General features: G+C 44.2%; 2 protein-coding genes across 4 annotated transcripts in view; both read left to right on the top strand.

The window, feature by feature from the left end:
• The window catches only part of LOC142590471 (uncharacterized), a 216,368-nt gene that overhangs the window by 56,282 nt on the left and 134,110 nt on the right, over positions 1-25,976 (top strand). For 2 of the 3 annotated variants that reach the window (XM_075702618.1, XM_075702617.1), the window contains one exon: positions 3,986-5,232. The exons of the other annotated variant lie outside the window; for it this stretch is intronic. In XM_075702618.1, the coding sequence (XP_075558733.1) occupies positions 3,986-5,232 (1,247 nt within the window). Of the gene's footprint in view, positions 1-3,985; positions 5,233-25,976 lie in introns of those variants that run through there. 3 annotated transcript variants of the gene reach the window in all.
• LOC142590764 (uncharacterized) lies at positions 5,435-25,403 on the top strand. The gene is made up of 2 exons (XM_075703186.1): positions 5,435-5,935; positions 24,310-25,403. The coding sequence occupies exons 1-2, from the start codon at positions 5,435-5,437 to the stop codon at positions 24,481-24,483; spliced, it is 675 nt and encodes a 224-aa protein (XP_075559301.1). The 3' UTR covers positions 24,484-25,403.

The raw sequence follows: 25,976 nt of genomic DNA, 5'->3' as shown, positions 1-25,976 counted from the left end.
GGCAGCGCCCATGAGATCGCTCTGAAAAGGACCCATATGTTTTCAGGCCGCAAGATTCCATGTGAACAAGAAAAGGTGCGAGGCGCGTGAGATCGAGAACAGTATAGAACTGTCTGTCTCACGTGATAACGATTGCGCACACAGTTTCTTTCTTTGGTACCCTTCAAATCTCTGCTTTGGTTGTTGCACCCTACACTCTTAGCTATCCCCACCAAACCTATTGCGATAAGCATCTTGTCATATCTGTTTTACAGCGCATGGTGCGTAATGCCATTGGTAGCAAACTGCACACCTTTAGTAGGCGATAATGCAAACGTGGCATCGTTTCCTGCTGCAGGCGGTGTGATGTGAGCACCACATTTCGCTTCGGTGGCATCAGGCGTCGCCTACCAGCTAGATTTCGTTTCGGTTTCCAGTCGCCCTCTGAAAACACCACACCCTAGGAAAACAACAAAATGCATCAGCGTCTCGTGCCGCAGTGATCAGCACGACGCTTTGTATTACATAGATGTCAACAAAAGTTGTCTCAAATTTTTTTAGTTACTTAGGATTGTACATTTTCCCAGTTAGTCTGTTTTTTCTTGTGGTTTCTTCCAAAACATATGAACGAGGCTCTGCTGTATCTACATTTTGCGACTGTGTGTGATTTGCATCGAGCTGGAAGACAAGCAAAAGCTAACCACCTCCTTGGTGTCCATCATCATGGTATTTCAAGTATGCAGTATATCACTCAACCACAGCACTGGGCAAAATTAAGTAAATTTTTCATCCCGCTGGTGCTGTAATAACAGTTAAATTATTTTTGCCATTAATGTTGCCAGTTTCAGACTTCCCGTGCAATTACTCTGATGTTCTTGCGAGAAATTCATAATTCTGGTCGGTTATTCAGTCTGGTAATTTAACATTGAAAGGTGAAAGTCCCGACACAGACAAACCGTCCATGTGATGTAGGTCATGTAGCACACTTTCCTAGAACCCTGGCAGAGCTTATGGTAATTGCACTACTGCCCTCCATCAGCTGGCATTTCATCATAATAAGCTATGTCAATTGTAGAGATGTTTGTGGGGATCAGTGTGAGTTTTGTTTAGACCCGCTCCTATGAATGTGAAGTTAACCTACTGGGTGTCAAACTTGATATTTATCTTGGAACATAACTGTTTTTTAAGAATAAAACAAAATGTTTTCTTTGGCAGGATCACTCAAATTTTTAATATAAACATATAGATACCAAAAGTCATCAAATAAAAAAAGACAACATTTTTGTTTGCCATTCTGTTTGTATGAAGGTTATTTGCCAGAGCAAATAAACTACCTATGCAAGAACTATTTTTATAGACAGCACTTGCTTTATCAACATTACCGATACTTCAACTTTAAAGGACTTGTATAATGTGAAAAAGAAATCCTTGTGGGAATTCAAAAATAAAAAAGTAAACAATAAATGTAGCCAAATGTATTTAGAGAGGTAGAGAAGGAGGTTTGCCTATATCTGGCTGGCTGCATTATTAGCATAGTTATTTTCACAGAGTGGTCCATCTTAATTCATTCATAGCGGCAAGATTGCGCTGAATGTTCTCAAAACTTCTCCGAAGTCTGGTCGTACCATGCTTAAGTGCTTCCATGCTTTTCTAAGCCACTGAAGTGGTTTCTAGGCTCATTTTAGGCACCAGCGCTTCGTCACAGTCTATTGTAAGCACTGCGATGAACAAGTGGGTTATTTTTAGTGTTTTGATTGAGTTTATGAATGAGTGACCACCTACTGCTTTCTCGTAGCTTGCACAATGTAAAAACTGATTATTATAGTTTGCAATTGCTTTCACAACCTGCTCTGATTGTCAGGTTTACTGCTATAAAATGCATTTCTAGCTGCTCCAAAATGGCACGTGCCAGTACCAACACAGTCCACAACACGTCGGAATAGCTGGTGAAAGCCTATAGAATTAGCCAACTCGAGAGACTCAAGCTGACCAAGCCAGAAAACGACACCTTTAGAAGCCTGGGATACTGACTGGAAGAACAAACAGAGACAAGATGGGCAAGGAAGGAATATTGTTGCAGATATGAAACAACATCAAAGTCACGGCACTAGCGTGCAGTGTGGATAAAGAGTATCCCCCGGGAAGAAAAACGGCAAGAATCAAGACGTTTAACAAGGTGTACGAAGACAACGAGGATGTCGGCTATGTGGATGCCGAACCATACAGAGGAATGGAGGCGCACACAGTCAGTGATGAACGGCAGAGGAGAGCAGCTTGAGGGCCCCCTCATTTGCCACTCGGGACATGCATTCAACCAAAAAGACAGCAGTCACCCTCTTGGCTGCAGGGGAAAGGAGAAAGTAGTGGCGATGAAGGATGCAAGAAACAGCTTAAACCAGGCAAATGATTAGCCATGATGCTGTGGGATTTTACTTACACACTAAGTTTTGGACATTCCTTTGTGTTCCAGCTAAGAAGCATAGATCTATGCAATGTACTGTATAACCCAGATACAGAAAACAAGTTTGTAACAGGCCAATTAAGGTTTACAACTACAATGGAGGGCCTTTCTTAACTTCTATCATTAATTGCTGCAGAAATGAACATCCCAGGAACATGTGCTCTCACAGGTTATACACATACAAAAACAGCATCTTTATAAAGGCAAATAACCGTGTTCTCAGAAAATAAAGATGACAATATTGTGGTTTGTATATTTAACACTTTTCCTTGCCCCAATGCATTTATTTATACTTGGTTTTGTCCTCAGCAATGGTTTAGGACTTCTCTGGGACCAATGTGCTTCTACGTGTTGTTTATAAAGGGGCACAATATTTGCAAGGACGAAGAATCTGACCTATCTGATGTGTAAAGTCAAACCTGTCTAAATGTCAAACATGTTTACATCGAATTATTCCTTACATCGAACAATTTCTTAAAACGCTGTTATAACGAGAAATTATCACAAAAAATATGGTTACATAGAACAAAAATGGCCAATACTGATATACTGAATTTCAAGAAGCATAAGAATGCCCCAGAAGTTCACTTACATACGCGGTGGCCGGGCGAGCTGCCAACACCACCCAAAAAGAACATGGTTTAGCCCATCTGCGCCTGCGCAGCTCTACCACCACAGTGAGATAGATAGGATCAAAGTAGCTAACTTTTTTTCCACACACCGAAGCCGCAGGTCGGCACTTCCCTAGAAAAGGTTATCCAGGCCTGCACTGCTATGCTTCCTTCCACAGCTATTGTGGTCGTTTTGTTATGTTGTTTTTGCACGTGTTTTCTTCATTGATGCATGATGTCTAGGCGAAGTGGCAGAGTCTGCTGCTGACCGTGAAGGTAGAAATTATCGAGTCGAGGGCATAGAGAAGCAAAATCTGCCATTGCTGCAGCATTTTGGCAAATATTAAGAAGGAAATGATTCAAAACTGATTCTGTGCTGCCTTTTTCCATGGTCCCTGTGACCATTGTTGAAAGTGTTCCAACAAATGCAATGGCCACTACATATAAAGTGGAAGGTTAGGCTGGCACAATTCTGCCAGCTATTAAAGAGGGTTTAGCTCCCCTACAAACCACTTATAAAACCCCACAAGAAGCTCCCATGCCGTTTCTCGACTTTTGACTGTCTTGTTCAGTAGGGCATACTTGCTTATTGAGTATGGCAGAGCAAGCTGGGTCAAAGCATTTTTAAACATTTCTCTAAGGGTCGTAGAAACCTACAAAAGCCTTCAAACACCCCACATTCTGTCACTGTAATCTTTTGGCTTTCCAAAAAAAAATAATTTTTATTGCTGCACTTCACAGACAGGGTCGTGAAGCATTCAGATGCAGAAATATTGGCTAAATTAAGAAGTGCCATTAGGTGTTCTTTGTCTAATCATACTTGAAATTACCCTCAAGATTTCAGAAATAAACAAAGCAAGACGTGTAATTAAATTTAGCATCTCTGTTCTTTCTTTGGCATTTGACAACCTTTACTTTTATTGTATTTTTGCAGCATCGAGGCTTTCTATTCCTCTGGGAACTGCCAGATGTGACAATTTGAAGCAAGGACGCCTCCACCAATGTCAATTATGTGGCTGTGAGACTGATGAACTGTCTCGTCTGGAAACACATGCTAGCGTCCATACTGGCAAGAAGCCATTTCAGTGCCCTTCATGCTCTCCGAGTTTGTCACAACAAGCCTACCTGAAAAAGCACCTGCCCACCCACGTATGCGAGGAGCCATATCAGTGTCCTTCATGCTCTCGGAGCTTCTCACAAGAGAGCCACCTTATGACACACCTGTGCACCCACACAGAGAAGCCATTTCAGTGCCCTTCATGCTCTCGGACCTTCTCAACGAAGGCCGGCCTGAAATCCCACCTGCGCACCCACACACAGGAGAAGCCATTTCAGGGCCCTTCATGCTCTCGGAGCTTCTCACGAGAGAGACGCCTTACGACATGCCTGCGCACCCACACAGAGAAGCCAATTCAGTGCCCTTCATGCTCGAAGAGCTTCTCAGAAAAGGGCAGACTTAGGAGGCACCTACGCACCCACACAGGTGTGAAGCCATTTCAGTGCCCTACATGCTCTGGGAGCTTCGCAAAAAACGCCAACCTTATAATCCACCTGCGCGTCCACACTGGTGAGAAGCCATATCAGTGCCCTTCATGCTCGAAGAGCTTCTCACAAAAGGTCAGCCTTACGATGCACCTACGCACCCACACAGGTGAGAAGCCATTTCAATGCCCTTCATGCCTTAAGAGTTTTTCACAAAAGGCCAGCATGAAATCCCACCTGCGCACCCACACAGGCGAGAAGCCATATCAGTGTACTTCATGCTTTCGGAGTTTCACGCAAAAGGGGCGCCTGGACGAACACCTGCGCACCCACACAGGCGAGAAGCCATTTCAGTGCACTTCATGCTTTCGGAGTTTCATGCGAAAGGAACGCCTGAATGAACACCTGCACACCCACACAGGTGAGAAGCCATTTCCATGCCCTTCATGCCCCCAGAGCTTCTCAGTAAAGGGCCATCTGAACGAACACCTGCGCACCCACACAGGCGAGAAGCCATATCAGTGCACTTCATGCTTTCGGAGTTACTCGCGAAAGTTCCAGCTGAACGAACACCTGCGCACCCACACAGGCGAGAAGCCATATCAGTGCACTTCATGCTTTCGGAGTTTCATGCGAAAGAGGCACCTGAATCAACACCTGCGCACCCACACAGGGCAGAAGCCATTTCAGTGCCCTTAATGCTCTCGGCGCTTTTCAGAAAAGGCCAGCCTTTTGAAACACCTGCACACCCACACATGCGAGAAGCCATACCAGTGCCCCTTCATGCTCTCGGAGCTTTTCACGAAAGAGCCACCTAAAAAACCACTTGTGCACTCACACAGGTGAGAAGCCGTTTCAGTGCCCTTCATCCTCTCGGAGCTTCTCAGAAAAGTGCAGCCTTATGAGACAGCTGCGCACCCACACAGGCGAGAAGCCTTATCAGTACCCTTCATGCTCTCGGAGCTTCTCAGAAAAAGCCAAGGTTTTGAGCCACCTGTGCCCTCACACAGGTGAGAAGCCATATCAGAGCCCTTTATGCTCTGAGAGCATCTCAGAGAAGGACAAGCCTATGACACACCTGCGCATCCACACAGGTGAGAAGCCATATCAGTGCCCTTCATACTCTCGGAGATTATCAGAAGAAAGCAACCTTATGAGACACCTGCACACCCACGCAGAGGAAAAGCCATTTCAGTGCCCTTCATGCTCTCGGAGCTTCTCAGAAAACGCCAGCCTCATGAAGCACCTGCACACCCGCACAGACGAGAAGCCATTCCAGTGCCCTTCATGCCTTCAGAGCTTCTCGTTGAAGAGTGCCATGAAGGTACACCAGTGCATTCATACAGGTGACCGGCCATACATACTCCAAGTCTTTTGCGCGGTCTCATCACTTGAGCATACATAAGATAGCACAGCTTTATGATATTGTAGGGTAGATGAACAACCATGTTGAACTAGAATCCAAATTACAAATCTACAGACGTATAGCATGTTGCATAGTGTTCCGCATCAGGTAGCACAAATGTCTCGATATGCTCTTAAAGGAGTCCTGGAAAACTTTTTTCAGGTTGCCGTATTTGCTCTAGATCTTTTGTCAACATGTCAGAAAGGATAGAGCAAAATAAATTGAGAAGTGTCCCACACAAAGCCGTTATAGGCGAGAAAAAAATGTAAACATAAAGTTAAACCTTGATATAATGAAGACGGTAAAATCAGCAATTTGCTTTGTTATATTGTGGCTTTTCATTATTCGAAAAGTAATCCACGTTCAATCCTTTCTGAAACAATACTGTTTGCATGCCCCTACGAACTATGTATCATCATTGTAATAATTAGTATTACACTACAGATATCTGATTGATCTGCTTCTAAGCTCTTTGCTTGCCTTTCTTTTATCCCAGTATTCTCTTTTGGTACACGTGAACTTGTTCTCCTAGGCCAATTCGTGTGTTTGTTGCTTCTCGGTTCCGGTTTACGTGGTTCATCTGGAGATTCTTTTGATCTTACTCTATTCACGCTTGTTTGGTTTTTCTTTGTGTTTTTTGCAACTGGGTTCTTTCTTAAAGCAATTGATTGTTCAGTAAGTTAGCTTTACACTGTTTGTTTCATCAGAGCACCAAGTAAAACCGTTTGTTTAATGAGTATTCATTGTCTGATCTTGGTATTTTAATATTTGAATGACAGTGTGCAATATAGCGATGTTAGTATCTTATTCTATCAGGAGCTGCAAGAGAAGTTGAGGGATAGCAGTTGGAAGTAAATTATTAGCACATAAGGCACTTATTATAACTATTATACACAAGCAGTTTGTCTTGAGTCAAATGTCAGGTGCCCCATGCCTAATTCATTCCTACATTTTCTTTCAAGAAATGTATCAGCATTCATGTAACTACTGGTGAGACATAAATCTAAATCAAGCATACAGAGACACTTGCACTGTATCATTCGTTTATGTGCAGAAGGCAAGAAATTGGGCCAATCACGTTTTTTGACATTTGTAAAATTATTTACGAATTGCAGTTGTGCCACTCTTGTGAAGAATCTCCTCACCAACAAAATTGTTCACAGGGCATGTTCTCAAGGTAATAAGCTCAAGAAGTGTTTTTATTTTGATTAAGCTAGTGTGAATATTTGATGCTTCGAATGGGCACTTCGAAAACGCATATATTCCAGTAGCCTTCAAACACTTTAAGCATTATGTGTGTAACCCCGTTCACACCCATGGCCGTAGCATAGGCTTAAAATATGATCATGTGATTGATAGAGGGTGCATACGTTGCTGAGCGAGCTACACTTTCCTGGCTCTACAGGGATTGTTTGCTCTTGCTATGTGCGAGCAAATTTCTAATTTGTTCCTTATACTCTAATTGTGCTTTTAGTAAACAGTGCTTCATAAAATCCCAGGGAACGACGGGAACTTGCCAATCGTATCAACAGCCGGATGTGCACATTGTTTTATACATATTTTGATAATAGCTGTTCATTTTTTGAAAATTATTTGAAACATATTCTACATTTGACTTGTTTCGCTTCTGACACTATTCGATCTCCATTCCATTTAATCTTAAAAATTAATTTTTCACACCACTAGTTTAGATGTATATTCGGATTCAATGTATCGACATATAATAGGTAAACACGCGAGACAATATCTTTCTTTCTGGCAAGTTCCACTCTTTAAGGATTACCTCCAAATTCACTCAGCCAGTACACTTGGCAAGCACAAAAGGAATGTGCCAAAGGTATCTTCCGACACCTGACCAAGGCCCAATCATTCCTTGGTAATTCAGGTGCATGCGGTTGCAGCATAAGAATTGCAAAATGGTTTACAAAATGTTTACTGGCACTAAGTGAAATTCGAACATATTCTTTTTCGCAGCATAATGATATGTTCGCCGACCGATCTTTCAGAGACCTGATTTTTTGTGCTTTCCCGAATATTTGGACTCTGCCGTGGTACCGCCACGCGCTCCATAGAGTCATTGTACAAGAGTTGCCAAAATTTCGTATGTTTGAAGCTCTATTCAATTTTCTCCACCTGGCAAAGAAACCTCACGAAATATGAAAAATTGCATGTGACTGCGCTCTCACCCACACTGTAAAGCAGCACCCTCAAATAAGGTGATCGAAAACAGCTGCATGCCTGTCGCAAACCTGAAGAGAGCACATCACCTTGACAATCGTACGGAAGGAGCACGAAAAGCAGGTTTCTCATTTTGCAGCTATTCCTTCCTCTCATTTCTACGGCACACTTATCCGTCTGTCAAGGCCGACTGATCACATTGATAACAAAAGCCCCTTGATAACACGGGCAAAGTACCACTCTGACCACGCGCAAAACGCGAAAAGCTATGGAATGGCCATAGAATGTTTCAAGATCGCCGGCTCTGCTCGCACCGCATCGAAAGAGTGCGCGTTCAGCTATATGTTTCGCACCAGAAACTTGCTTCGGACCAAAGCCAATTAAAGTCGCGGTTTTATTTTTAATGAAAGTGTATGCATGCTGCAAAAACACGTTCGTGACAAAAAATAAGAGCGAAAGAAACAGACCGAGAAGCGACCCACGTGTAGAGAAAAGGCAAAACCAATGCGTTCAAGAAAGAAAATATTCCACTCCTAAATGAGCCAAATTTGCGATCAGGATTCCTGCAAAAGATGTATAAAAACATCAGTTTCATTGTGGCTTTATTATGTATGAATTCGTAAGCCCAGTTGAACACTAGCTGCTGCCTATAGAGGACGTCACAGGATGGCCGACACAAGAATTCTACGGCAGGCATCCATTATCCTTGTCTTCAGCTAATCTGATGTCTGTTTCGATTATATAAGCGTGGTCTTTCACATAACCCCAAAGAAAGAAATCGAGTGGAGAAATAGGTGAACTAGCCGGCCAACTTACATTCCCGTGCCTTCTAATCTATTGCGCACGAAAAGTCACACGTTGGAAGGCGCTGCTTTATGATGCGGATGGGGGTGCAGTCGGGTGGTATTCTCCATATTGCGCAGTGTGTATTTATCAATTCTTAAAAATTAGTGTGCAATTAGTATGTCGCTGAAAATACCGTAGCTATATGTCTTTTGGCTGTGCCTACAAATGCCTCATTGAAAGTGATATTTAGGGTAGTACGTCTCGAGCTAGATAATTCATTACAGTGACCTAATGAAACCTCAGTAACAAAAAAATTACTTGCAGCCACTCCACTGTACTGGAAACAATATGCACTACTTTTTCTTCGAGTAACGCATTGCTGCTTTTTAAATCTTGGCGATTGATAGTTCATTGGGACACCCTCTATATATTTATGACCTTTGCATGCAAATGACCATGTTTCCATCCCTGATAAATGTGATAAATTATTGGAAATTTTTTTCTTGAGTCCGTAGGATTGCTTACTGGAAAGAAGCAATACTGAAACTCATATCATTCACGTGCATTTCACACGCCGTTGATAAGAGACTCTGCTGAAGGGGTCACTGAAGTGTATAGGTTTTGTTTCAGAGTAAAAAAAGCATGCAAAGCAATTTGAAGCAAGGTGAACATAAAGCAACATATTCATTCTCTAGGCATAGGCTATCCATACCTTTAGAAATAATTGTTAACTGGCTACCTCCTTCTCTATAAAAGGTATGAAATTTGTCCTGTGTATATATTTAAGTATATTACGAATGCATAGTGTTTACAGTGTAAAGGTAAAACAATTTTGAAATTCGAAAATGTGCATGACGCAGCTGCCGCTGGTGCTTCTCACGTGCTTGCCCTCGTCAGGATTTGCAGAAATAAAGTGAACGCATGAATCTGTGCACGTCCGCGCCAACAAAGATGGAGTAAGCTATTAGCCACAATAAAATTTTAAATGAAAAGGTGGAGGAAAGTCAAAAGAAACCTAAAAAGATGGGGGGGAAAAAGCTATAGTAGTGATACTGTAGGTGTGGGAGGGGTATGGGGGGAGGCTTCGGCATCGCGGGTGGGTGGGGAGGCTAAGCCCCCCCCCCCCCCCCCCCCCCCGGGATACTCCGGAGGGGTCTCGGGTGCTGAGCTCCCCCCCCCCTTCCCCTGTAGTCAGTGCCTATAGTCAGTGGTACTGTTTGTATCGCCTCTCATGCGCATTGTGGTTCTCTTCAATTTCGTACTGTGATGCAGGCTTAGCCACCACAGCAGCTGATAGTCTTTAGTGGTTTCATCACAGCTGGTAACAATGGCGTTGACAGCACCTTTTTCGTCCACCTCCAAGTCGACAAACAAACAACTTAAGGAAACTTCAAAGTGAGGAAATTATAGCAGGTTTACGACAGGAAAGTAAGCCACCATTATTAGGAAAGTGCAAAGTGGCCCGTCGCATGTGGACGTCGCAAAGGCATTAGAAATTTTGAAGCAGACAATGTCAGACTACACAACAAGCAACGAGGTGATGGTATTGGAACCTGCCAAGGAATCTGCTTGATCCCGGCAGAAGAATGTCAGCCAAGGTGCCCACCCAGAATGTGAGGAAGCTATACTGATGTAGCTGAAAGCCACGATCGCTGTGCAAGTGTCGGTGTCCGGTGATGCTTTAAATCAAATGCCAGTAACCCTGACCCTTCAGATGGACATTTGAGGGTTTCAAATTTGAAAAAGGCTGGGTCCGAAATGTTAAGCAAAGAAGCAACTTAAGCTTTATGAAGATGTGTGGTGAAAGTGCTGCTGTAAATGAGTCCGCTGCTGAAAGTTATCGCCATGATAGGCTACCGTCATTTCCAGCAGTTGATGTCAGAAGACATTTAACTGCGATGAAACTGGCTTGTTTTATAATTTGCTACCTGAAGAACCCCTTGCGTTCGCTGGAGACCCTTGCCACCGTGGCAAACAAGCACAACAAGGAACAGCTGACCTTTCACCTTGGCAGCAATATTCTGGGAATTCAAAAGGTTGCGATGCTTGTTATCGGTAAATCAAAGAGTTCGAGATATTTTTAGAGAGTGCGTGTTCAAATGCTGTATGAAGCCAACAAGAAAGTGTGGATAATGTAACATCTATTCAAAAAGCGCATTCAGAAGCTGGTGAGGAAGTTGTAGTGTCAAGGACACAAGGTTCTAATAACAATGGGCAACTGCGTTGCACTTAGCCATTCAACGGCCTCGAAACTACACAAGTGGAATTCTTGCCGCCAAACGCAACATTACTCTTGCAGCCAATGGACCAAGGGTTTATCTGGACTCTCGAGTACCTCCATTGGTCACGTGTGCTTTATCTCGGGGGGGTATGTTTGTGCAGTGACAAATGCTACAATGTTGACTTTATCTCTGCAGTCAGCATGCCTTTGGATGCATGGAGGCCCTGACTGAGAACACAGTCTGGAGCCACGCAGGTTTCACGATCTAGCGTGAAATGCCATCGTCATGCAATGATTGCAGCTCTAGCAACCTGATCTGTAGACTTCACCTACTGACCTCATCGGGCATTTGCTTATGGAAATGAGGTTGGAGCAGTTCACCAATGCTGCAAACGAGATCTAGTTCTGTGCTGTACTTGCTAACGACAAAATAGTTTGTCAGGTGCTGTAAGACGAGTTGTACTCCCGCATTCGGGAGCCAATGACTGTTGCCAACTAGCTCTGAACTGACGCAAGCCTGCATGGTGCTTCAGGCCATTTACAATGAGAATGACACCCTGTCAGTGTGCAAGCTAATTTATTGGTGCGACAACATAGCACGTCACAGAAACATATTCACGAGTTTAATTCGCACGGTAAATGCCCGGTATGCCCGATTTTCTGGAGGCAATCTCAAATTGGTCGGCAACTGCAAATAAGTGGAAAAATAAAATCTAACAAAGCTTCAATACATTTCAAGAGTGCGAACATTACAGCAGAATCTGTACGAGTCTTGGGATGATGCGAAAATTCATATCGCTCAAAAACAAAAGAAAATTGGGAAATTATGGTGCGGGGATGCACAGTGATATAGTTGACTTCTCAAAATTTTACATTTTCGAGGCTTTTTTTTTTTTCTGCAGCCTTAAAGAAGTCAAGGTCCTTTTAGATTTACACTTCTCAGTGTTATGATTGATTTTCCATAGGCTGGGTGCTGTATCCGGTGGCAGGCTAGCTTGGTTCAATCAACGGGAGCTTTATGCAAGAATTTCTCCACACAAAATGCATTACAGCTTGCCTTGACGCTTGTTATCATAGACCCGAACTTTCTACCATTGAACTTTTGTACCCTCGTAACTAGCCGGTGTCACGCTATATGCTAGTGTGACCAGATTGTGAACATGGACTTTGTCAACCCTGCCAAGAGAAAGGTTTCCTGGCATGTGCCAAACACCATATATGTAGTAGCAGTGATGATATGGCCTCATCTTTGATTAATTACCATGGTTGGCAAGCACCACCTTGCATAGCCCTGCAGAAGGTGTGATGCACTGCACACTGTACTCTTGGATTCAACTTATGCGCAAAGGCTCTGTGGACGCTGAAAATGCTTTTGCCAACCCTTATGAAACCACTGCTGTAGAGAACAGAATCGTTAATCAGCACTACCTTTGCTGTAATATTCGTAGACCGTAGATGTCTCGAAGAGCTAGGAAGGTTGGATCCAGCAACAAACCCATCCTATATAGTGAGCATGTACGATCTTTGCATTGGCGCCTTCCAACGAAGCAAGCAGCACTTGGTTATCATCATCATCAGTTGCCCATGTGGGAAGTCTCAGCAGTTCAGCAATAGTGTCAGTACCTTCAGTTTCCAGTCGCCATTAGACCTTTTTTGCATGTTTTCAAGCAGGCATGATGTGATCATTGTTTGTGTATGTAAAGTAGCGACCAATGCTTGTGGGAATACGGGAGGCATGGCTATGCGAAAAGCCTCGTCATTGGTGCCTCATGAATGTTGCGGCCCATGCATAATGAAAGCCATTTGCGGAAGGCCCGGCGAGTTGTCTGCTATGGTGAGTTGTCTGCCACGACTTCATGAGGCGCAGTTGGTGGCACTCCGCGGAGGGCTTCTACGAGCTCCAGTGTTCCCACTAGCAGTGGTCGCCCCTGTACATCTTCAGCACACCATGCTGCTTAGGCTGTGCCAGTGACAGGTTTCAAAGTGCTAAATTCGCCTCAAGGTTATTTGGAAGGTGATGAATGTAACCCAGCAATGCTGCAGGCTGATGTAGCTGCATTTTTTTGACAGTGCGCCAGAGGACGGGGCCTTCAGTGGCTTTGAGGGAAGTGCAGTAAATGTCGATTTCCTGGGCAAGTGCAAGGTTTAGCTACTGGCGGCGAGGAGTTACGGAATCGACCTCTATCGGAAGCGCCTCGCTGGCGTAGCATGAGGGATCACGTGGCGCGCTCCTCATAGGTTTTGCTGTCAGCGCTCACTGAAAATATCACGCGCGAGCTTTCCCGGACATTTCTGTAAGTGCTTTCGAAACGAGAGAAGTTTCTTACTGTCTAAATAATAACCTTGGGCAAACTGAAAGCGCACAATCGTTTACAGTCGCTATCTCTTTACCGAATACTACAGTGAACGCCACTGCGCGTGGTCGCCGCGATGGAATCTGCCGAACCGGCTTCTTGCGTGAAGGTAGGTAATAAACGCTGAGAGCAAACTATGTGAAATATGTTCTTATAGTGTTTGTATAACTAAATGGAGCGTATTAGAATGAAGCCTCAGTGAAGCGATCGCGCAGATTCGCAGCGACCGACTGCGCGTCTGCATGCTTGTCCGCGCACTGTTTCGCTTCCTCCGCGCGCGCGTTTTCGCACCGTGCCATGAGCTTTAGGCCGCAGAATATGAGCATTTGACAGTATACAAGCAACCATTGTTGCGTGGGCGCTATCAGAGCTGTTCAAAAATAATTTCATTGTACAGACTTCGACGCCTACGGGGACTGTGATGTGCCGTCGCGACGATTCAATCTTTTTTTTTTTCTTCAAAATTATTTTACCTTTCGATACTATTCCTCGAGTTGCGTCGCACTGTATGTTTATCGACGTTCTCAGCTTGCAATTTTCCGCTGCTCCTTTTTTGTAATCCAGTGCATTAATTCATAACACAAACGTGACCATATGCCATGCTTTCTTTAAATGTGCTTCTTACCGCTGCCTTTCCACTCCACTGAACTTGCCAGTATCTATAGTATCGACAAGTTCATAGACCAAACCGTCATGACATTAGTCGGGCAGCGGACTCGGGCGTGCGTCTCAGTGCGCGTTTTCACAACATCGCAGACCGGGCGCCGTAGCAGAAATCTTCCTCGCGTCTGTGCTTGCTGCATACCCGAGTTGTAGCCGATGACTGTTTGCCGGTTTTATGTTTCGCGAGCCAAGCTTCACACAGCTTCTTGTCCTGCGGCTACGTGTGAATAAGGCTGACACCGGCCTCCGTTACGTGCGTCCGGCCCTGCGGCACCGAGTAGTAACTTACCATGTCGCGCGCCTTCAAAGGCAGCCATTACATATTGTAGTGCTTTCAAGCGTTGTAAAGGAGACACTCGAAGCGGGAAAATTTCGCCACTAAATGAAAACCGCAGCGTACGAGGGAATTTATGTTGAATTCCAATGGCGGAGTCGGAGCAGCCGACGGACTCCGCGAGCGAGCACTCGACTCTGGCGCAGAGCAACGCCTGCAAATCCGCGAGTGGAACACAACCTGCGCCGCCGGAGCAAGGCGGAAACGGAACTTGTATCGCCTAGTTACCCAGGATACCTTGCGTGTTGTCACTTCCTTCCGCTGTTTGCTCCCACCACCGCCGCACCGGTCACTTGTCTCTTCAGCGCCGTTCACCTGTCGTTTTTTTTTAAAGTGCGGAATGGATATCTCGTCAAGCGTGCAGCAGCTTTTGCTTCCTCGCGGGTCGTGACCGGTGGCGCCTCCCAGCAGACAAACGTGGTAAAGGAAATACGTCACGCAGAGTTCCGGTCCACTCCGCCGATTGTGGCGGAGCATCTTTTTCTGCTCCACGGAATGACTCCCGCTCTGAATCTACTACGACTCTCTCATTGGAACACCTTACTCCCGCTCTCACTCCGTCATTGGAACAAACTTGCTCCGAAACGAGCAGAAAAACTTGCTCCGACTCCGCCATTGGAATTCAACATTAAACTCGTTTTCAGCTCGCTTCGGCGCGCCCGAAGCAGCCGACGCGGCCGCTATGTCCACGTGATCCCTCCTAGCACGCCACGCCGACGGTGGCGCCAGCTTTTCCAGTGGTGGAGCTCGAGGCCAATATCTAATTTTTATACCAAATAGCAGATGTGTGTTTAGTTTTGAGAGAACTAGGTTTTTATAGAATGTCAGTGTTTGCAGAACAGGAGGAAAAATTACAACCTAGATATTTGAATATGCGATTACCATTAGTAGTGAAATAAAGATGCATTTTCCCCGACATATCATTAATTATGGGAAGGTCAGGATATAACTTATGATGGCAAAGTGTCATTCAGTAGTATATATTGATTGCCATTGTTTACAGTATGTAATATGCACAGAGATTTACACCTCTCAGTGTTAAGTTTGATTATCCGTTTGCTACGTCGGAGTGACACATTGTGGAGATCCCTCTGCCACGTATATGAATCGCCAAGGTTAGTAATCTTGCTGTAGATTACACAGTCATCTCCAAACAGAATAATTAATGATTTCACAGTTAGGAAGATCATCAATATAAATCAAGAATGGCAAGAGCAGCAAGATGGATCCTTGTGGCACTTTGGGTGCAACTGGTGAATAAGTAGATGAGCAGTTATTGGCTTCGACATACCGAGTTTGATTGGAAATAAACTATACCAAGACGACACATTTGCTTGAATACTAAGCTGCTTAAGGACACGTACAATACGACTACAGAGCAAAGAGCTTTGGGAAAATGTGAAAGAAGTCAACATCAAATCCTTGATCTGAGGTGACAAACCAATCATTAATGAAACAAAGGACTTGGGTATCACATAAAATATTCTTTCAAGACCCTGCTGACGTGAATAAAAGAATGTGTTACTTTCCAGAAAATTGATGAGGTGAGAATATATAGAGTGTTTTAAAAGATTGCATGGAATGCTAGTTGAGATAGGGTGGTTGTCCTCAGGACAGTGCACATAAGCTGATTTATGGACTGCAGCCACCTTCTCAGTTTTCCAGCCATTAGACTTCTGGTTATTCGATTGCTGTTAAATAGCGACGAGGGTCCTAGGAGAGCTTCGCATTGTATTTATCAACTTATGTTGGATGAAATTTAGTGAGCAGGCACATCGCTGAATGGAGATTTAAAGTGTGCAAACAGATTTCAAGTATGTAATCTATATAAGTAGATGTGACGAAATGCCAGATTGCAATTCGGTAACTTGTCTCAGGTTGTTATAGTAATTTATTATTCGAAAAATTAATGATCAGAAATATATGGTTATCCTCAAAGGCCCACCACAGGAATTAAAGCTGATAAAACATTGGTGCAGTTTTACTATTATTAAAAAGCTTTTCGACATTGGAGATAAGTTACCTTACTCTAATTAGATTGCATATCACCTGATTAATAATGTGCCAAGGTCATCAAAGTAAGAAAGCTTTAGTCTGTAGTTGGGTTCTTACTGAAAAAAAAAAAACGATACCAAGTTCGCTTAAATCCGTTCATGGAGACATCCTTAAGATTTCTGTAATGCAGAGGCACCTCACACACACACAAATGCTGAGAAAATCTAACTCAAACTTTGCAAGTGTTGGGACTTTTAGCTGTTGTGTCTGACGAAAAGAAAAGCTTTAGAATGAAGCTCACCTCTTCCTGAACGGAAAGAAACCAAATGTATTGAAATCAGTTCATTCAATCGTAAGGAACCTCAGTTAGATTTTTTTATAAAGGTGGTTAAATTTCCTGCTAGTATGAAGCAGCATTCGTTTTCAATATGCGAAAATGAATCGCACAGCAAAGCTCACAATACCGCACGAGAATATGCGCACGAGATCCATGTTGTGGTCAACACAAATTGCATGTAGCGGACGCTGTGCTGTGTTTTGCGTTTCTAGATGATGCAAATGCACTGTATCCACTAATGGTGACGTTATAGGTGCATCAAGTCACTAAACAGGGTTATACTTCAAGAACCTGTGACTGTACAAAGACTTGCAAGGGTAAGCGCCAGTGCACCCTCTATGGTCCTGTATGGTTTGCTAAGTAAAACGGTACGTGTGCTATGTCTGCATTATTATGTAGTCCATGACTCCATGACATGGGGCAGTTTGCTATGCTAGAGCTAAACTGCTAACGTGATATGGAATTGCATGATGCTTCTAAGGCTTTTGCTGTCCGGCACGATCTGATGAATGGCTCTTCTGATAGTTGCGACAAACGCTTTCTCTTTCTCTGCGTACAATCAGATAATGATCGTGCTTTGCTTTCCGTGAGTCCTGTTTCGAATTTCTCAAAACAAGCGTTGAACAAATACTGCTTGTAAAATCATGGTGTGATCAAAGAAGAAATGGTGGGCCAACTTGGAAGGAGGCCTGTCAACGCCAACTGGAGCGTTGTTTCACTCTTGCCGTAGCAACAGCCAATCATGAGGCCTCTCTCAACTTGCTGGTGTGATGAGCCATTAGCAGGGCCGCCTGCAATGAAAAATTTGTCAGACCAGCGCCTGATTTTCTTTTTGTTCTTGTGCTTGCTCTTGTGTGAGGAGTGTGGGAACGAAAAGGTGAAACACTAATCTTTCGAACGATACCACCATGGAGGCATTCAGCGGTGCGAAAGACTAAAGATGGATCCATGAACGCTGATGTTTCTGCACGATTCATGTTGTCCACGCTGACATAACTTTTTTACACACTTAGAGTGTGTTTTCAGCTAAATAATTTTGACTCTGCATAAACTGAGCATTGCAGGTGCCAAAACAACGGTGAAAAAACGGAAAACTACTGAACTTCGGTATTCACACAGTGATGCTACTGCCCCACTGATCGCAACGAATCCTGCTATGTTTCAGTAAAATATAAGAAATCTACGCCCACCCTATGCTGCAAGTGTTCCTTGACTTCTTCAAAACGAGGCTTGGTCCTCAAGCACAGTTTCTGCACACTATCAAAGTGGTATGGCGAAGACCAGCAGCTGTGTTATAACTTTGCGGTGTACCAAATGAAGCTCCCCCAATTGAGCCTGGATCGTACCATGGTTTTATCCTTGGACTTTTGTCTATTTTGAATGCCTTCCACGCCACCGTGTGCGGGCTGCATGGGCAACAGGACAGCATTGCTTTTCCGACTGCAGTGAGCAATCACACTGGTGCCTAGGAAAACTCTGCGCTGCTCCCTCTTATGACCACTGTAAAATGGTAATCAGTTTCAGACGCTGTATAGTGTCTTGTTCGATATTTCCAGCTTAACACGTGGTGGAACACCAACAGCACCAAACAGAGCCGAGTGCATGCCGTTGCGCCATCCAGCGCCAAAACCGCATTTTAGCAAAAAATTTCACTGAGCCTGCGCCAAAGTGCACATAAGAGCGAATCCTTCCTTCCGTTGCTAGAAAGATTGAAATCAGAACCAACAGCACGTTATCATCATCATTATAGAAGGAAGCAGAGTCCCGTCCATACTCTATGGGTTCGTCGGAGCCGTCCAGTTCGTCATACGCACTTTTTCTGACGGAAGTACAACGTAGTGCCACTGTACCGTAATACTGCCGCTTTATTTCGGTGTTCAGCGAACCTGCGTAGTAACATGGGGTTTGCCGAAGGGGGATATCACATTTTAGGAATAAAGTTAAGCTTTTGCTATGTTTATGGGTGAAAGCGGGGCATTGCAAAAGGGCTGCTGCGATCATAGTCCCGCGTGGTGCATAGTTTGAAATGTTCCTAACGAATGAGGTTAAATGTGGCACACAGGCAGAGCTACCACTTCGACGGGTGACGGCAGGTTTGTTGAAGGAAAAGTTTTGTGTCGAGCTTGGGTCGCTGTGCTATTTCATTGAAATAGTCACCGATGCAAATGCATAACCCTGTTTGCGTCTCGCGCATGCGCAGTGGCGCTGACACTACGTTATTTTTGTTGCGGCTGCGAACCCTTTGCCACCCTTATTCGAAAACTCCCTAATGTGCCTGACATGACATGACTATATTGCGTGATGTCATGTTAAGTGCAGGCGCGCGTGCTCATCGGTCTTGCGATAAGCCTTTGTGCACAAGCCGAGAGTGTCGCGCTGTGTTGCATCCTGGGTTAATAAACACGCTTTTGATGACGATCTGTTGGTGCTTCCTTCTCTGCGCCGTATCGACGAACCCATCTGTAGCACCCTTTGTGCGTTGCGGTGTGGAGAAGCACCGCATTATTTCCAGACCTTGCTTATAAGGTAAGCCTCGTGCAAACTCGTTTCAATAACGCATCGACTATATCAGTTAAAATTTGCATGGTATATGGTAAGCACACGTCCATCGGACTCTGTGCCAAAAGTGCTTTCTTGTGCGCAAAGTAGGCTTTTTGCCTGCGCAAGGACCTGCGCTGAAGTGTGAAATGACTGTACCACCTCTGATGATGGGCTCAGTGTCACAAATATCAAGGTCGTGAACAATTTTACAGTGGAGCTGTTAGAAGCACGATGGGTTTCTCTTGACGTGCGCAGCTTCGCCGAGCTGAGGGAGGGAGAGCTGAAAAGAAAAGCAGAGTATAAAAATAGCATCGCACAGCATAGCAACACGGCGCTATGCTGCGCGCAATGAAATGTTAGGATTGGGTGGATCCTAGCGTGGGAGAAGGAGCGGCGCGCACGCGAGCGCGTGCTAGGCCAACACCCTCTAGAGAACTTAAGGCCTTCAAGCTGACCCTCTCCCCTTGAGCTACGTCACGCAGAAGAGGCCAATATGGAAGTTCCGTGCAGGGCGCTGCGAAGCTACTAGCTGCGTACCTGTGTTGGAAATGAAGCGCGGAAAATATACAATAGTTAACCCCGGCTATTCGGAGAAGACCGAGGCGACGACGGCGGCGACAACAATTCGATTAGTTCCAGGAGTCGTGCCGCTTCTCGAATAGCTTCGCGATTAAACAAGTCCCGGCATGCTCGGCCATGCTGCCGCATGCTTCCGAACGCACATTTTTTTTCTAGACGTGACCAGTGCATGCAGTCTCAACACTTGTGCTGTGCTTGCCATTGTGTGTACCGCGAGTCTTCATTGCCCCGGAATGTGGAGTGCCATGCCAAGATTCGCCTAATAAGTGCTGCGTGCCCAATTGCCGGAGCAATTACAAATCGGGGGAGAAAAATCACGTCTTCAAGTTTCCGCAAGATGAAGAAGCTCAGAGTGCCTGGATTAAGGCGATACCACGTGCAGATTTCATTGTATCACCGCACTCCAGGGCAAGATGTTCAGCACTTCTTTAAATAGTTACTTTTGAAAAATACGGGAAGGTTAATTGCTCAATTACAGAAAGTTCCTTTAAATCAGGAATGTTAGAATAAAATTTAGAACTTTTAACATCCTTCTAGGTTTCTGAACTTCACTTCACTGAGGCCAACATCGTGCGGGAGTTCTCTCACCTCGACGACCTTACAGGGCACACCGTCACTGCACCACTCTCATGCCTGCGTCTTCGCCCAGGCGCAGTCCCATCAAAGTTTCCTCAATGTCCACCTTATCTTTCGAAGCCAAGCACCTCGAGGGAGGATTCTGATTCCAAGCGCATGCGTCTTGAAGCTGCTTCTTTGAAGAAAGCGTGTGAAGCGTCTGCTGAAGCATTCCGCAAGGTGAAGGAAGCGGGTAAGATTCTAAACGTAGAAGACCTGATGCAATTTATAACAAGCAGAAAGTCTACGTTCAGGAAGAGGAATTTACTAATCTGCCAAACCAACGTCGTTTAGTCACTGACCTCACGCTTGAACTGCTCGTCAGTGATGATTCCTCAGAGTTCGACGCTTGCGAGGATGGACACAAATGTCAATTTGTGTTAAGGCACCTTTTGCGATGTAGCACGAATATTTTATTGAAGAACTACTGCTGCAAGATGAATGACAACATAATGGATGCAAATGCTAAGGCAAGGAAGAGAAAAGCTGAAGCTCTGCGCAATAAGGCAGCTGTTTCCTTGTAAATAGCTGCACGAAGGTTTTATATTCCGTTTCTATACTTATTTGAGTTGTTGTAAATTAGCGCACTGTGGTAATTAGTGCGTCGACAGCGAAATTATTCATTTAAGCATAATCTAGACTGCAATAAGTACATGTGTCCCCAATAAAATTGTTCATACGCAATTGTGAAGCTAATAGAGTGCGTTACATTCATCATTGCCGCGCCATAAAAACCATAGGTACAAAAATGCGGAAGGAAATGTTTTTATGAATTCAATTTATTTGAAGTAATAGGTATGAAGTGTGGGGTATAATAAATTATAATAATTATTATAATGCACAAAAAACGTACATTACAAAGACGACAAAGCGCGACGCTATAAAAAGCTGCTGGAATCAATACCTGCACACGTTTTACAAAGCTGTTTTGTATTTGTGCCTCTAAATAAATGCTTTGTAAGGTGCCTGCTGCTCATTCCGCAGTTTAGACTAAAGAAAAAGTGTGGAGTGGTCAATAAAAGTATACGGCTGCTAGGTGAACCAAGCCGCGATCCCTTCATGCTCCGGACCCACACCTGCTGGCAACAGCTCACGTGGACCTGACAGTGCGCATCGGGCGCCACCTGCAATTCCGCCAGTGCGCAGCTGCGACGTCAACGTCATCACGTCTGGAAAGGAAAAGACCAAGCATCGAACAGTATCTCTCCAGTGGGCACGGAGGCACGATGACCGGAAGAACCAAAGGCTTACACACCTCTTTTTTTCGTCCTGCAGGTTAGTTGCCTTTCTAAATTACCTTGTCGTAGCTTCAGATCAGATGATCCATTCGCTATCGTGCTTCCGTGCCCTGAAGCTGTCCTATTGCCTTTTTGCTCCTTGCTGCTTCTTTGTGGGGATGTTGAAAGCAACCCTGGCCCCGATAATCTTGCAGAAGTCCTGAAAACGATGAAGGACTTTAATGAGCGCACAAAGAGAATTGAATCAGCGCAAAAAACAATATTGAAAACAGTAGCTGAAGTAAAGCAACAGCAGCAGTCTGTTTCAGAAGCGATGTCCGAAATAAAGGACAGACTAGCGAAAGTCGAAACCCAAACTTCTGTTTTCGAGCAGTGCCAAAAAAGATATGAAAGAGTTGCATACCACGGTAGAGCGCCTCAAAAAAGACACGAGTGCGTTTCACTCACGTCTTGATGACGCAGAAGATCAATCTCGCAGAAATAATCTGATCTTTTATGGTATCCCGGACACCGCAGACGAAACTTCATCAGAATCAGAAAATAAGATACTAAACCTGCTGACTAATACACTGAAGGTTAAAATAACGGGTTCTGACATATGCCGGGCGCACAGAATTGGTCGTTTTGATTCAGCGAAAACTCGACCATTAATAACTAAATTTGAAACCTATAAAACCAGGGAGCTAGTCTCTTCAAAGCGAGGTTTATTAAAAAACACGGACACAGCAATGAGTAAAGATTTCTGCCAAGCAACTCGTAACATAAGGAAAAAATTAATAGAATATGGCAAATCGAAAAGCACGTTTTTCAAACTAAGATATAAAAAACTAATGTTGGATGGGAAATGCTACGCATATGACTAAGCCAGTGAAAGTATTTATGAAATGCGCAGAACCCATACACCTGGTACAACTCTCCGTTCTGGCCGTAAGTTACAGCCAAGTTAGGACCATCCGAGGGGAGGTGCCTTAAATGATTGCGGGTGTTCAGTTCTTTTTACTAACATTCGTAGTTTTTTTCCTAAGAAAGACGAATTATGTGCTGTTATTAACGACTGTAATGCTGACATCATTGTACTCACAGAAATATGGTTAAATAGTAAAATAACAAACCCCGAACTGTTTGAGTGCTAGAACCAATACGTTGTTTACCGAAGTGACCGAACTGGTAGAATTAGTGGTGGCGTTCTGCTCGCCGTTAAAGAATGTGTTAATTGTTTTTTTTGTGACCATTGATACCAATTTAGAGCTAATTTAGTGCTGTATAACTATTAGTTTTAAAAAAAATAATACTAGCTGTGTGCTACCGATCCCCATCAAGCGACTCATCCTTTTGCGATGACTTATATGATTGTTTAAATAAGATTACCATGCGTTTCCCCAGAACTGAAATTATACTCTTAGGCGATTTTAATTTTCCTAACATTGTCTGGTCACATGTCAATCCCTTTTCTAATCCTTCGTCGGCCGAGGCCAATCGGTTCCTTTCCATTTGCTCTGACTTCGGCTTATCGCAGATCGTCAGACTTCCAACACGTGTAGCACAAAACACATCTTCACTCCTGGACCTCATTCTAACGTCATCGCCCGATCACTTTTCTGCGGTGACACATGCCCGGACTGAGCGATCATGACATCTTGCATTTTACACTTACAACAACATAACAAAAAACATACCGACAGCGGTATGTTTTTGCCCTTCATGCTCACAGAGCTTCTCAGAAAAGGGCAACCTCATGATACACCTGCGCACCCACACAGGTGAGAAGCCATTTCAATGCCCTTCATGCCCTCATAGCTTCTCACGAAAGGCCAGCATGAAATCCCACCTGTGCACCCACACAGGCGAGAAGCCATATCAGTGCCCTTCATGCTCTCGGAGCTTCTCGCGAAAGAACCGCCTCAACGAACACCTGCGCAACCACACAAGTGAAAAGCCATTTGAGTGCCCTTCGTGCCTTCAGAGCTTCTCACAAGATGCCAGCCTGAAATCACACCTGCGCACCCACACAGGCGAGAAGCAGCGATATCAGTGCCCTTCATGCTCTCAGAGCTTCTCGCATAAGACCCGCCTGAACGAACACCTGCGTATCCACACAGGTGAGAAGCCATTTCAGTGCCCTTCATGCCTTAAGAGTTACTCACTAAAGGTCAGCCTGAAATACCACCTGCGCACCCACACAGGTGAGAAGCCATTTCAGTGCCCTTCATGCCTTCGGAGCTTCTCAAAAAAGGCCTACCTGAAATCCCACCTGCGTACCCACACAGGCGAGAAGCCTTATGAGTGCCCTTCATGCTCTCGCGGCTTCTCGCGAAAGTTTGTCCTTAATAACCACCTCCGCACCCACACAGGTGCGAAGCCATTTCAGTGCCCTTCATGCCTTAAGAGTTTTTCACAAAAGGCCAGCATGGAGCACCACCTGCGCACCCACACAGGTGAGAAGCCATTTCAGTGCCCTTTATGCCTTAAGGGCTACTCACTAAAGGCCAGCCTGAAATACCACCTCCGCACCCACACAGGCGAGAAGTAGCCATATCTGTGCCCTTCATGCTCTCAGAGCTTCTCGCATAAGACCCGCCTGAACGAACACCTGCGCACCCACACAGGCGAGAAGCCATATCAGTACCCTTCATGCCTTCAGACCTTCTCACAAAAGCGCAGCATGAAATCCCACCTGCACACCCACACAGGCGAGAAGCCATAGCAGTGCCATTCATGCTCTCAGAGCTTCTCACGAAAGAACCGCCTCGATGAACACCTGCACACCCACACAGGTGAAAACATATCAGTGCCCTTTATGCCTTCAGGGCTTCTCGTTAAAGAGTGGAATGGAGGTACACCAGCGCATTCATACAGGTGACCGGCCATACGTTTGTACTATCTGCTCCGTGTCCTTTAAACAGTCTGGTAGTTTGAGCGGACATAAGTGGAGAGCACAGCACCATGATACTGCAGCGTAGGTCAACAACTATGTTGAACTAGAATTTGAGTTAAATGTCTATGGGCGTGTAGCATGTTGCATATTGTTCTACTGCATCAGGTAGTACAAATGTCTCAATGTGATCTGATACGGTCCCTAAAACTTTTTTCAGGTCCCCATATTTGCTCCAGATCTTTATTCAGCAGGTGATAAAACATAGAGCTAAAGAAATTATGAAAAGTGACCCACACAAGGCATTTACAGCTGAGAAAAAACATAAACGTACAGTTAAACCTCAATAGAATGAAGACTGTAAAATCAGTAGTTTGCTTTGTAATATTGTAGCTTTTCATTATTCGAAAAGTAACGATTGTTCATCCCTAACTCAAATTACTGTTTGCATACCCCTAGAAACTATATGTTCGTTGTTTTAATTATTACATTACGTGTGTCTCAATGATCTGCTTTCTAAGCTCTGTATGTTTTTCCCCAGTACTCTCTTTTGGTACATATGAACTTGTTCTTTTGGACCAATTCATGTATTTGTTGGCCCTAGGTTCTGGTTTACGTGGTTCATTCCGGAGATACTTATGATCCTTATTCTGTTCATACTTCCTTTTTTGCAAATGGGTACTTTTTTAGAGCAATTGATTGTTTAATAAGTTAGCTTTCCACTGTCTGTTTCATCAGAACACCGAATAAAATGCTGTTTAATCAGAATTCATTGTCTCTTCGTGGTATTTGAGTACCTGAATGACAGCATGCTGTATAGTCATGTCAGTATTTTATCCTATCGAAGGCTGCAAGAAAGGTGGATTTTTGGCAATTGGGAAATTCATTATTAGCACAGAAGGCTCTTGTTGTAACTTATATGCATGAGTCATTTACGTCTTGAGTCAGATGTCAAGTCCTCCATGCCTAATTCATTCCTACATATTACATCACGATATGTGTCAGCATTTGTATAAGCACTGGTGTGACATATATATCTCTAAAAATATTTCTATAAAATTTACATATTGAATCGAGTATACTGTGACACCTGCACAGTATAATACATTTGTGCACAGAAGGCAGAAAATTGGGTCAATAATGTTTTTCAACACTTCCAAAGTTTCTTCGTGAATGGCAGTTGTGCCAATCTCTTAAGTAATTTATTCAAGAAGAAAGTTATGCACAAGGCATGTTCTTAATAGAATAAATCCAAGAATGAACTGTTGTTACTTTGATTAATTTATTACGAATATTTATGCTTTGAATAGGCACTTCGTAAATAA

This window comes from Dermacentor variabilis, chromosome 8 (genome assembly GCF_050947875.1).
Source record: "Dermacentor variabilis isolate Ectoservices chromosome 8, ASM5094787v1, whole genome shotgun sequence".
Classification (NCBI taxonomy): domain Eukaryota; kingdom Metazoa; phylum Arthropoda; class Arachnida; order Ixodida; family Ixodidae; genus Dermacentor; species Dermacentor variabilis.
This window is presented reverse-complemented; position numbering and strand designations above follow the sequence as displayed.